Source organism: Oryzias melastigma, linkage group LG14 (assembly GCF_002922805.2).
Source record: "Oryzias melastigma strain HK-1 linkage group LG14, ASM292280v2, whole genome shotgun sequence".
Taxonomy (NCBI): Eukaryota; Metazoa; Chordata; class Actinopteri; order Beloniformes; family Adrianichthyidae; genus Oryzias; species Oryzias melastigma.
The window spans coordinates 1,181,573-1,195,969 of NC_050525.1; the positions used below are offsets into that span (position 1 = coordinate 1,181,573).

General features: G+C 38.0%; 1 protein-coding gene across 2 annotated transcripts in view; it reads right to left on the reverse strand.

Moving 5' to 3' along the window:
- Positions 1–1,222: 1,222 nt before the first annotated feature.
- The window catches only part of LOC118599646 (C-type lectin domain family 12 member B-like), a 20,354-nt gene continuing 7,179 nt past the window's right edge, over positions 1,223–14,397 (reverse strand). The window contains exons 1-5 of one of the 2 annotated variants that reach the window (XM_036215266.1): positions 5,784–5,931; positions 3,896–3,985; positions 3,418–3,525; positions 1,957–2,019; positions 1,223–1,692 (exon numbers count right to left, since the gene is read on the reverse strand). In XM_036215266.1, the coding sequence (XP_036071159.1) occupies positions 1,502–1,692; positions 1,957–2,019; positions 3,418–3,525; positions 3,896–3,985; positions 5,784–5,832 (501 nt within the window). In that variant the 5' untranslated portion in view covers positions 5,833–5,931 and the 3' untranslated portion in view covers positions 1,223–1,501. Of the gene's footprint in view, positions 1,693–1,956; positions 2,020–3,417; positions 3,526–3,895; positions 3,986–5,783; positions 5,932–14,397 lie in introns of those variants that run through there. The other variant, XM_036215267.1, reaches the window with a different exon arrangement.

Genomic DNA, 14,397 nt, shown 5'->3' on the forward strand with positions numbered 1-14,397 from the left:
TATTTCCTGTCCTGGTTGGACCCTCACAAATATTACAATATATTATTGTTCAATTCCACCTTAAGACTGCGGGAGGGATGGACGGCGGGAAGCGATCTGGTCTTTGATTGGACCGTTAGGTTTGTGGTCATCCAATCAGAAAGACGTCTAAAGACAGGGACACAATTCGCTACTGCAGCTGCAAGAGTGCGTAAGCGCATCTTCAGGAATTCACATGCAGGATCTTGATTCACAACCGCAAAGTAAATGCTCGAAAAACAAAGTCAAATCTTTTGATACAGGATGCAGGATTTATTTTGTGGTATGCTGAATCTTGATTTATGTGTGAACATCCAATTGCGGTTGCGAATCTTACGTTGTGGTTGCGAATCCATTCCGTTGCACTTTTGAATATTAAAGTCCCCATTTTTAGCCCATAATGGTAAGGTACAGAGTTTAAATCGAACTCCTTAGAGTACAAATCTATATAATGTGAGTCTGCTGAGTTTATCAATAAACTATGAGATCAAGTATCTCGGTATTAAAATGTTTCCTCATAGATGCAACAAAAAAGGACTTAATGTCCTATCAAAATTTCCCAAATGTGATCTTATGTTTTGGTGGTTTTCTTATAGCTTTAAATTGTATTTGTAACAAAACATTGAGTGTGAAGCCAGAGAACACACATACAGATGCTTTCCAAAAAAAGAATGTCATGGAAAGGAATATTAATTTCCATAATTCCATTAAAAAAAAAAGAATTCATACAATATAAATTATGGCTCCACTTTTTCATTAATTTCAAGTATTTATTTGACACCCACGGAAAAATTAAATAAATAAATAGAATAATGTGGAGAAATCCATCCACATTTTGCAGGACATGAATCTTGTTTCACCGACTGACCATCTACTAAACTTAAAGCACCTGCACAGATTCAGCAGATGTCATGAAATTGGTTCAATGTAACTGTCTCAGTTCACTTAAGTATGGGGAAAACTTCAGACTTGACAACTAGACCATCATTAGTTCCAAAATGTCTTTGATCAGATCGAAGATCAGATTAGAAAAGAACTGTAAAAGAAAATCTGGGCTTCTATAACTCCCATGCAACGCCACAAGGTGATTGCATCAAAGCCACGGCACATCCAGGCCGTTTGGGCAAATCAATTCCCAACCAAGTATTGAAGACGGACAGATAAATTTGAAAATACTTTATTTTGATTTCATATGATCACAATTTCTTTCTTTATCTTTTTGGAAAAACTGAGAAGTAAATAGTTTTCTCGACAGTATTCTTTTCTGAATCTTGTTTTTGTGAGTTTTATAAGCTGAAAGCCACATTTTTGTAAAAATAAATATTTAAAATCAATTTGACAATGGATCCTAAATTCATTCTATGAAAAAAGCTTTTTTTTTAAATGGAATAATGGAAATTATATTTCCATAATATTTCAATTACTTTTGGAATGGATTTGCACAGTTTGTAAAAAAAAATAAGTCTAAGATGTTTGCTCTAATTCAGGACTTGGACAATACCCTAACATTAATAAAACCGTGTGCACTTGCATTTTCCTCTCTGCTGTCAATGGTGATCAAATCTGCACCTCTTCCCAAACAGTCATCTCGGCTGCTTTGCCAGGATTTCTCGGTTGTAGAAATATAATAAAAGCTTCCACTAAAATGGATCCAATTTTGTTTTAGATAGTGATCTGTTGACACAATCAAAGTCATTAGTTCAACTAAGCAGAGTTTCTGCACATGAGGACAGAACTATTTTGTCAATTAAAAAAAAAAAAAATCCCTGCCTAAAAGTATAAAATAAAAAACAGAATCAGACTTTACTGCTAAACTCTTGGTTCAATACATTTTTAAAAAAATATATAAAATAAAGTCCTGAACAAAAATGATGGTAACTCTAATCTTTCTCAAAACAAAAACACTTAATCTAAACATGGAGCTCTGCTGTAACTCACCAAAGTGATTCAGTTTGGTCTGCAGTTCATCTTTTTCACGTCTTAAACCTGTAAGTTGCATATCTGCAAAAGAATAAAGTCAGGTAAATGTTACCAAACACTTTTTGTCCACATGGCCCTGAAAAACTTCATCTGATTGTAGCAAACGTTTTCATACACCACACGTGTTATCAGAATAAATTACAGCTGTCAGGCGATTAAAACTTTTAATCACGATTAATCGCATTGTCCATAGTTGACTCGTGATTTTTCGCAAATTAATATGTGGCCTTTTGTTTTAGGAAAAAAATGTGTGCTTAGTGGAATTTAGCAGTTCTACATTAATTTTAAAAACAAGAATGGAAAAATTAACAGGGTTTAATCAGAAATACTTTATTTTGTAACATTATATTGAGATAAACTTTCTTAACAATAAAAGGCTGTAACATAAAATGCCTAACAAAAGCCCAAGTGCAAGTGAAGGGCATTTTAAATTATAAACTTCAATCAACGTTCAGTAAAATAAAATAAAAAACTTAAAATAATAACCGTTTATGATTATTGTTTGAAACAACAGCACCCAAAAAGTCTTGAACAGCCGAACTTCGTACAAGTTGGAGGGAGCTCTAACCACTGCACTACTGCACAGCGTGAGCCAGTAAGCATGATGATTCTTTATAGAGGTGTTAAAATGTTTAGAGACAGGAAGAAAAAGACTAGATCACCCAGCCCAGTCTCAGTAATATGCCACGGTTTGGGAAATATCGTGTATAATATACGCCAAAACCGGTTTTTGCGTGCACATAATACGCGCGATCCTAAACGTGTTAAAATGTGTTTTCCACATTTGACACGTCCCCTGGTGGAGCCGTGAGCATCACAGACAGCCCCACAAACGAACAATTTGCTTTTCTAACCCTAACCATAACCGTAATCCTAACCTTAACCAGGAACGACGTCATTCAGAAAAGAGCCGGAGGATTTCTGACCACGTGATCAAAACGAAACCTAAAAGTCGTGTATATTGTACGCCGGCGCAACCCATTCTCTACCATGTTGTATCATATACACGCAAAAAGCGTGTTTAGCATATATTATACACGGTATTTCAGAGTGCAAAGTCGTGGAATATGTACGCATTTTACTGAGAGTGGGTTGAGATCACCAGTTAAATTTATCTTTCTCAATCAAAAATTAGAGTATTTTTCCAGCTTTATATTTTCCTTTCTCCCTTTCTGGCGCCCTCTGGATGTTCAGAGCCCTTAGCATTTGCCTATACTGCCTTTACCTTTGGAACACTAAAGGTCAGGGGTTATCATTCCGGCCATAGACGTGCTTTATCATGCTAAAAACTTTTCTGTTAATATTTTTTCATTATTAAGGATATATGTACTTATTGGGATATATTGTATACATCTATTTGATGAAGGTTGTGCACAAAAAAATCACATGAAAATATTTTAATTTAATTTCTGTCCTCACCATATTGCTCAAGCTTCTGCACGAGCTCGTCCCTCTCATCGGTCAAGTTCTTTAACTCCTCCTCAATGGTCACATCGTTAAAAATCTTCTCAGTTCCCCCAGAACATGCTGACAGAACAGAAAGATTAACACTTGTCTAAATATAACAAACATACAGAAAATATCTTGCAGTTATGATCACTAAGTCAGGAGTTTTTGGGTTATTTCGGAAGGGGTTGCAGGATTGGCAGGAGCTTTTCTTCTGAAAAAGGAAGCATCTCAACAAAAAAGGTCATCAAAAAAAGAGAGAGTTAAAGACATGCTGGGATATCAGCGTAGGGTTACTTTCATACGATCAGTCCAGTCCTGCCCACAACTCAGAGGCAAATTTCTAATGGGCTCCTATTCCTCTACAAAATATATGTCTTTTTTTTAAACACACTTCATAACGGAAATTTTTGTTTATTTCAGTGTTTAAGTTGAGACAAAAATTACTTACTGAGAGAGAGACGAAGTGAAATGTTGAGAACCACCTGAAGAACATACAGCAGACCAACACTCACAGCAATAACTAGGTATGGTTTCTTTCCTGTAAAAAAGCACAATATATCCATTAAGCGAGGTGTTTCTTCCTCTGACTGGATTTTTTTTTTAAATCACTTCCTTCTCAAATGTCCTTTTCAAGCACAAGTGTTCCCTTGTTTATCGTGGGGACTACATTCCAAAAATATTTGACATAAGTAAAACCTCCAAAGTAGATTAGATTGCTTTTCCGGCCTTATACACATTTACCAGTCTAACATTAAATGGTTTCCTCATCAACACAGAGCTGCTCAGGATTAAAGATGAAGAAACCAAGAACTGTATTTTATTCCCATCTTTTATTTGTTTTTGTCACTTCTTTAATATTTGTTTGCATTTTATACGATAAATTACTGAAAATGAGAATGCATTATTTTATTTAATGTTACCACTCCAAATGAAGTTATAGGAAAATGTACTGGAACAGTAGGAAGCTTCTGAAATGACTTGTTCAAAGAGCTGTAAAAAAAATAATGTTTGAAAAAAGTTCAAATTTGACGCAGAATAAACGTCTTTATTAACCACGTCTGGACTACAATAAGCCCTCATAAAGACGTCCTTTTTACGATACTCGACTTTAGCCAGACATTGAAAAAAAGAAATAAACCTGTCGTCTGGTGTAACATTCTGCACCATCATGGGACTCACCAGGACATTGAAGGCGACATGAAAAAGACGTCTATACATCTTAACTTTGCACAGTGGGAGAATTTGGTGATTTTCTAACTAAAAACACAGTAATAGGACAAATGATCTATTGTTACTTTATCAAAAACACAGAAATGAATAGGAAATAAGTAACAATTAGGATGAAATGGTTAAAATCAAACATGTAAATTGGATTGATAGCACAAAGGCCCGGTCCTACTGGCTTTCACAGTCATATCACTGCGGGAGCACAGAAAAAATGTCATCCCCGGGGTACAGACGCTGTTAGGAACGAACTGGTGGTGCAACGGGTGATATAGGGCCGCTGATTTGATACACAATTTGGCCGCCATCACATGCGGAAAGAATTTTTGAACTGCACAAAAATTGAGACCGCGGGTGACTACGTGTGGTACAGCGGTACAGCCGTGCAATGGCTGTGAAACGGTGGAGCAACAGCAGTTTCAGTGTGAGATATGACCGTGGAGCGGACGCAGGCACGCGCGCTTGGACTCCAAAATTCCGCACTGGTGCACAGCTGCAGCACTGCAGTTTCGCCGGCCGGTCTGCACTTTCATCACCGCCTACATCATCTTTTTAGCGGCTTATTGAGGGAGGACGCACTTATACACGAGTAGGGAGTTCTCTGGCAGAGGGGTGGCTGAGGAGCGGCAGAGGAATGGACTCCAGCGTCTGTATCACTGCAATTCCGCGAGCATGCATAAAGTTGGTTGCATCTAAGCGCGTGTGGCAGATTTTCCAACTTTTTTACCGGTGATACGCCCATCAAATCCTGCGGGACCGGGCCTTTAGGACAACTGCCTTAAGTGCCTCCCCTGACTGCATGTCTCCAGTTGAAACAAATAAAAAACACCAAAATGACCCCAAATTATGTCTAATGTCCAGCATTTTTTGCCTGCAAAGTCTGAAACAAGACCGCCTTATATGACAACACTGCAAATAACTTATTTGTATGTAGTAAGGAGTTTTGAACCTTTAGGCTTAAAATACATTTTTAAAAACATCTCTTGGCAATAAATAAATAAAAAATCACGTACTGATGAAAAGTCTTTACAATCTTTCAAGTATTTCAAAATGAAATAAATCAGTTTTGTGTGGAAATAAAGCACATACAACAGCAGATTAAACACACATACCTGAATGTCTTCTTTGCAGAATTACATCGCTGGTATTTTGCAGAGACATTTTCACACTCAGATCTGAGATGGCTTTAACAGTTCTCTTCAGTTTACTTCCCCTTTAAACAAACAAAAAGGAAGTTAAGGGTGACACTTTTTGTTTTTGCTCCCCAAGAGGTGTTATGTTGAGTGAGATATGATCAAGATATGTTTCTATGGAACTTATGTAAAAGACAAGGTCTGTACTGCCCACTAAACATTAGACGCCATATAGACATGGTGATTCAGTCTAAATTGTGGACGTCCCCATATAATGAAACTACAAAAACTTAAGGAACCAAGTATTTGTATTTATTTATTTAGTAGGGACGGATATAAAAACATAGAAATACAGCAAAGCAGCAGTCCAATGCCCATATCATCATGCTTGTAGCAGGAGCTAATTTGTCCCCTGATGGGCTTTTTATACAATAAAATAATAGTTACAGAAATGCACAAACCAAAATCTAAACACTATATAAATGTTCTGTCTGAGGCATGAGGAAATTGAAAAGCTATCTGGAAACAGCTACATAAGCTAATAAATCCAATGCAAACAACTGACTTCAAGTATGAGCTCACGTCTGCATGACCTCTGAGCACGACCAAGTTGCTGCAATGTTCAAGGATTTTTTTCACCTCATCTGTTCAGGAATTGGTTTAGCAGTTAAGTCAGATCCAAATTTCACAACACCAGTAACAGATGATTAATTTGATATTAGAGAAGTTGACACTGCTGCTGTTTGAAATGCTAGAAATATTTGGAATAACTCATTCGCCCAAAGGTATTTACATCAGAGATACTTCTTTCTGGAAAAAACTGTACATACTGAACATAATAAATGTCTCCATCAGAACTGGTCATTTCCTGCATGACAGGAAAAAAAGCACTTGTTAAGCCCATTCCTAAATCTGGGGATGCAAAAGAACTCTCCAACTATAGACTATTGACTAGGGATGTCCCGATCCGATCACGTGATCGGAAATCGAGCCCGATCACGTGGTTGAAGACTTCATTGAAATCGGGCTCCGTTGTCCGATTAGGATCGGATATTTCATTTATTTTTATTGTGATCAGCGCTTTATAATTCAATCTTATTATTCCGGATAAATACTCCACTAGAAGTCTGCATGTCTTGAAAAGATCACAAAATGTTATTGCCCAAAAATGCAGCAGAAAACGGCAGCAGTTCAGGCAGAAGACAGATGTACACAGTTAAATAAAGCTAGCTAGTCGATCACGGATTCAGAATTCCGGGATTAATAACTCTTTTGAAAACGCTTTAAACTGACAGAAAGTGTCTCTAAAACAACCTCTGAATGCATTTCAACAGAAAAAAAAAAAACAGAGTTTTGTTTCTTTTTAATGTGAAGCTCTTCGTGCTGCAGACAGACGGCTAAACAGCAGCTGCTAACTGCTACATGCTAGCGCCGGGATTTAACTCCTTAGGACCCGAGCTGTTCTTTGATATGCCTGTTTGATTTATCTGACAGAAAAAAAGGTTAAGAAAATGAACTACTCTGATAATAAAACCGAAAATGTGATGTCTTCAGAACTTAAAAAGAAGCACATTGTCTTAAAAAAACAAACAAACAAAAAACTAATAAATGAAAATGAATGATATGAGCTAGTCATGAACACTCATCAAATTCATGCTAAAACAAAGTCATAATTTATTTTTAAGAATTCTAAATGAGGACAGGAATCACATTTGGTTAAAAATGTTACTAAACTTTCTCACATGACTAATTATCACCTATATAACAAGAAAATATGATATTTTTTTTTAGTTTATACTTAATATTTTTTTACTTGCCTATTAAAGCTACTTTACAGAAGTGTTTTATTTAAGTTTTTAATGACAAAAGAAGGTTAATGAAATGTATACCATGGTCTGGGTGAATACTCGATTCTGATTGGCTGCTGGGTGTGCATTAAATTGTGATAATGCACAGCAATAACGCACACCTAAAAAAGAAGTTCCGGTCACACAGACCAAACGTTCGATATCACTGCGCAGGCTTCTTTAAAACACATTTTTCCTTCATCGTCTGGACAAAACAAGGAGTAATGGATGAACTTTCTCTCTGAACTGATGCTTTATTCAACTTATTGTAGCGACCAGCATTTATATTCCTCTCCTTTTGTGAGCTAAATTAATATTGACAAATTGGTTATTCTCCTTCTAATAAAACACCACTCGACATGAAAGGTGTAGTCTTCTGTTTCACCACAAGAGGGAGTTTCTCATTTTAGAGCAGCTCAGAAGAGCGAACCTGCCGTGAAATGAAACTCAGAGACAGAAGCTGATTGTGTGCCGTTTATGTTCTAGCTGCTCACTGAAGGCTTAACTTCAGAAAAAGAAGAAAAATATCCACATTTGTCCGGGTCTTTCTTTCAAAACAGCGACACTTTACCGCTGCAGCTGAGGTCTGTAACGGCTAGCAGCCTCGTCACCCCGGAATGGCTCTCTGTCTGCCAGAGTGGGAGTGAGCTCCACTGGGCTATGGGAAGCTGGGTGACTGCAGCCAGAGAGACCCTGTGATGTGACAGGAGGAAGAGCTTCAAAGTAACAGTGGGAACTTTACTTAAGAATTTAAAAAGTTGACAAAATACAAAGTCAGTTTTCCCATTTGAAGTATTTGTATCTGTTTTGAAGAATACATCTTTTTTTTAACATAATAAATTGAGTCTTGAGAACTGCCACTACTTACTTTTTCCTGTAAAATTGCGCATGAATGTGCTTCTAGAAACAGGAGCAAATGTCACTTCAAGAAAATGGAGTTGAATCATATGTTGCATCCTTTGAGCGTATTGCTGGTACGTTGAAGTGGCCCCGTCATGTTTGACCTTTTATTGCTCCACTGTAAAATGAGTGGAAAAGCCCAAGAGGTAGTAGCAGCGCTCCCTCTTGAGGAAATTCTAAGTTATGACACAGTACACAGGTATAACAGTGGTTGACAGACAAACCACCCATTTCCACCAGACTACCCACCAAGAGCTCACAGCCCAGCACCGTGGAGCTCCACTGGCATTTTCTCGAGAACACCAGAATTGGCAAGTCCACCACTGGCGCCCGGTACTTTTCACAGACGAGAGCAGGTTCACCCTGAGCACCTGTAGCGTGAAAGGGGGGGTGAATATGAAGTATTCAATCCCAAAGTTGGTTGAAAAATATACATTTTATTAAACTGAAATTTAATAAAATTATCCTCGGGGCACCACCTTCGTAATGAAGGAAAATATTACTCATTAATGATCATCTGCTACTTCTAATCAATAAGTAATAATCAATTAATCAGTCTCTCACTTCAGTGTAAGTGTCTTTACCCTTGAAGGGACGTCTTCAATGAACTTAGAAAATGATGAGATAAAACAACGACGTTACATCAGTGATTCAAATAAAAAAATACTTGTTCTCATTCATCGTCGTGTTTTTAATGACTTATAGCGTGAGTTGGTTTGTGCTTTATCGCAAAATGATGATTTAATGGAAACAGGGTCATTTCGAAACGTTGTTTTTTCAAAATTCCAAGAATTTCGATAAAGTTGCGCAAATGTGTAATGGAAACGCAGCTAGTACTGACATGTATGCATTTATTTTCGCAAAAAGGGACATTTAAAAACGCAAATCACTGGTTATGCATGTCCACACGCAGACGCAAAACCGGAGTATTCCAAAATCTTCACTTTGGCCGGAGTTTTCCAAAACCACCGTTTTCAGTGACTGAAACCTCCGGTTTCGTGTGGACGATAGGCCGAAACGTATAGAAATATATTCGTTTTAGCGGATACCCGGCTACGTGTGGACAAGTCCTCAGTAGCATTTAGGCCTGCAAGGAGGGCATTCTTACGCTGACCAAAGGTGTGACCAAAGCCTGACCCCTGGAGCCCTTCTACATTCACCGATTCATCCAAGGTAACTTCAGAGAATTTTTAGTTTGATGTGGTAAATATGGGAAGAATGTATGTGCAATGAACATGTTGTCTTTCCTGTCTGTAAACCTTACTGACGTTTACATTATTTCCTCAGGGATTTCTGCAAGAAGACCCAAATACCTCCATTTTCCTGTCAGATGGACAGGTTAGGTGGAACAAGGACCGGGATCTCCCCTGCAAGAGCAGCCCATTCATACACTCCAACTGCCAGTAGCAAGTCTGACCCATCCAGTCCAAACAGCGGCAGAGACACGCTGTTCTCAGCAGCGGAGCAAGGCAGAACTGTTTAGAAGTTTTTATCTGCCGTTTGTCGCTGAAATGGCTCGATTACCCAAAATTTTAACTCGTTCTTGTCCTCATCTGTTGCTCTCTTTGTTGTAATGTGGAGGAAAAAGCGAGAAACGAGTTGACAAAGCGCAGGTTTCTGGTTGTTAAAACCTGGTTGTCTTTCACATTCCATTGAATTTTAATTTGCCTCACCTCCTTAGTATAAACTTTAATATTATGTTGTTTATAATATATATTTTTAAACATTTGTCTGTGGACAACAGATATAAAATAGCTCCTGGGTTGATTTAATGTCTACTGTCCCGGATAAATAAATAAAATTGAAATTCTTGTTAATTTTTAAAGGCAACAATAACACATATTATTTGTATTGAGTAATTTAGTGAAAATAACAAGAAACGATTCAACAAAATACCAAAACTACACAACAGGATTTCAAATGCTGAATTTGAACCAATTCCCTTCTGATGAAAATACATTCTGTTATCACTAAAGATTTTCTCATCCATGGATTTTTTTAAAGCAATTTTGAAACAGGAATCAAGAGTTTCTGCAGTAGCAATTTGTTGGTTTGGTACATTGATGACGACAAAAAGAGATTTTTTTTTTTTATTATTATCTGCTATGTTTTAATAGTTAAAATAGTTTAGTATTTATAAACTAATCTTAAATAAAGTGACAAAATACATATAATAAAAAATAAAAATACAAAAGAACCCAAAATAATAAATGGCTAAACAGAACATTAAAATAAGTAAATAAAAAGCAACAAAAAAACATAAATATATATTTTAAGACAAAAAATAAACCAAATAGAAACTATTGCAAATGAATAAAAATGACTTTAAAGTAATACATTAATAAATAAGATGCCCTAAAAAGGACCAAAAAGAGACGGATAAGCAAACAGTCTTTTGATCCGGATGTCAGCTGGACGAGGAAGTGAAGATCTTCATGGACAGAACTTCCTCCAAAATCCTGATTCTTTCTCCTTCCAGTTCACCAAAGACTCTTTTAGCTAATTCTCCAATGTTTATTGACTGTGATCAATACATTCAATCATTGGTTTCTCAGAGTTCTTGATAAAATAATGAAAGCTAACATCAAAATGCTCTTTCATTGATTTACAATCCTTTCCAACTGCGGTCAAATGAGCCGCCGTTCACATTTCCGTGGTCACATCAAGAAGCTCCGTGGAGTCTGGTGGAGATTTTCCAGCGTTCTCAGTCCTGCTACCGTAAGTATTGGATGAAACTCACACCAAAAATCCAGTGATGCTGATTTGACCACAGAAATGTGAACGGCGGCTCATTTGACTGCAGTCAATGTGAAGATACCATCTTCTCTTCTCCAGAACCTGAACTAGACACTAGGAACAGATGAGGGTTTAGTGCATGTGCAGCAGAGCTGTTGATGGAAAGAAGATCATTCATTCAAAAAGTGTGTTTGACTGAGATTTAAAAGGAGAAATACTTGGAAATGCAAAAACAAAATGATTGCTTATAACATTTGTTCTCTTTTGGAAGAAAAATGACAGACATGTTAAAAACTCTAAAAACAGGATTTTTATTTAAATGGGGCTTTTTATAGGCTTGGGAGGATTTTACACTGGAACCATTTTGTATCCCAACCCCCCCCCGATATTCTGTTTGCCCCCCCAGTAGGGGCTGGCTAGATCCGGCCCTTCTCTGAAGAGGATGTTGGTTCCACTGCCTCTCAGACCTCTGCTCATCAGCCGTTCTCAGACCTTGGGTAAACGCTACAACATGAGTCATCTATCAAACTCTTTGAATCTATCTCTATTGACTTTAAGTTAAGTCATGTCATCTGCAGAGCATGTGCCGAAGATCATCTGCACCACTGCGGCTGTGGTGCAGTGGTAGGGCGGTCGAGTCCTGATCAGAAGTGAGCGGGTTCGACTCACGCCTTGCCCGCCCATGTGTCGAAGTGTCATTGGGCAAGACACTGTACCACGAAGTGCCTCTGGTGGGAGGTTGGCGCCAGTGTTTGGCAGTGGAGCCACCACCAGTGTATGAATGTGTGTGTGAATGGGTCTGTGACTGTGAAGTGCTTTGGGCCCTCGAAGGAGGGTAGAAAGCGCTATACAAGTATACGCCATTTACCATATGCTATCGCCATCACTTTTTCAAGTGTGGGAAAAGCGCACAAAATTCAGAAACACTTGACAATGACTAAAGAGCATAGTTACACAAAAAAAACACATATAGGAAATAAACAATAAACTATGCATATGTAAGTGACTAAAATATTTACAAATCAGCTGTTGTGCAAATTTACAGAGAATAGGAGACTGACAGAACTGGATAGTGGGGTTCATGTGCAGTTGTTATCAAGGTGCAGTAATAATGATAAATAGTCCAATAATGATATATGATAAATAATCCAGGTGTGCAAAGGTGCAGTCTGCTCTTGCAGACTCCTGTCAGCTGTTAAGGAGTCTGATGGCAGAGGGAAAGAAAGAGTTCCTGAGTCTGCTGGTCCTGCATTTCACACTCCTGTACCTCCGGCCCGAGGGAAGGAGAGTGAACAGACCTCGTTGGGGGTGGGTGGGTTCTCCGATGATGGAAGCAGCTCTCCTCAGGACTATGCGCTTGTAGATGCTCTGCAGTGAGGACAGAGGAGTCCTGGTGATCTTGGACGCAGCCTTCACCACTCTCTGCAGGCGTTTGCGGTCCCAGACGGTCGAGCTGCCGTACCATACCGTTATGCAGCTGGTTAGGATGGACTCAACAACGCAGCTGTAGAAGTTGCTGAGGATCTTTGACGACATGCCGAACTTCCTCAGCCTCCTCAGGAAGTACAGCTGTTGATGAGCCTTCTTCACCAGCTGCGTGGTGTTAAGTGTCCAGGTGAGGTCCTGGCTGAGGTGGACCCCAAGATACTTGATTAGACTTGATACTTTATAAGGCTGAAAAGGTACATGTTTAGCAGGAACCAGAAAATCAGAGGTTTTTTTTTTAAACTTAACTTTTTTGTTTTTATGTTTTACAAAAGCTTATCAATTTCTGGATATAAATTTGCTAATCTATGTACACTGGCATATTTCATTCAAAGCTAAGGTAAAATTGCAGCATTTCAGTAAAAGGTGTTTAACATTTTTTACTCCTATGTTTAACACACAGCAGCATTTTGTTTAAACACCAGTTTTCTTTTCACATATCCAGAAGGTTGGATCCGTGCAGACGAGGTCATTCCAGTTGTTTTCATCGTTAAAATTCCTTATTTCTACACAGTCTTCATCTCTGCCTGAATAACTGTTGGGTTCTCCGGGCTGCCAAAAGCTGAAACACACAAGCAAAGTATTTATTTTAAAAATGTTGTGGAAAATCAATTAAAAGTTTAGTTTTTAAAAACACATTAGTATTATATTTTGATCATTTTAATGCAATAACAAATGGGAACCTTTCTCCTAATGAAGTTCCATCTTGCCAAATCCAGTGACCTTCACTTTGTCTGTCACTCAGACCAATCCACAGCCTCTTTTGGAACTTCCTTGCAAAGTCCTTGTTTCCCAAAACAGATAATTCATCAGTCAAGAAGCAGATGGTGAAGTACAGGGTTTAAATGTTTAAACTGAAGAGTGTTTAAGACTGTTCATAGTATCTGGTTTGGGGACCACAGGATTTCCTTTACGTCCAGAAACCTGATACCCTCCTATGAACTGGAGTAAATTTCATACATTAACTCAACGCTTGTTACTAACATGAATCAATAGTTTCCATTCTTTTACTGACAGTTTCAATTTAACTTTGAAAACATAAGTAGGAGTGGGGGACTGGCTAGTCTAAAATAGTTTATAACTAGAGTTAAAATGTGCAAATGTCTAAAGAAAGACAACATAAAAAAACAAGTTAATGAATTTTGTTTATCCCTTACTGATTTGAGAATAAATTTTGTTTATCCCTTACTGATTTGAGAATAAATTTTGTTTATCCCTTACTGATTTGAGAAAAAAAACAATCAGCACAGTAATTGGGAGCTCATACTTGAGCAAAAGCTCTGTTCCACCTGGAACTTCAACTCCAAATGGCAACACTTCAAGTTCAAATTAGGTCCAGACTTATTGACAATCATCTTCACTGAGGGTCTTAGCTGCTTCCTGCCTCAAACCAAATGTGGCTTAACTACGAAGAGGAAGCTGCCAAGTGTCCAGCATTAAGAAGTAGACAAGAAAAGCCATGTTCAGAAGAACCCGTTGATTGTGGTTAAAAACGATAGAAATTAAGTCTCATTTTGTGATTAACAGTTAAATGTTAACACTGTTATCATCTGTGCTCTTGGTCGTGGACCTCGCCCCCAGCTGTCCACCAGTTCTATCTGGATGAAGCCCATCTGCTATACTGT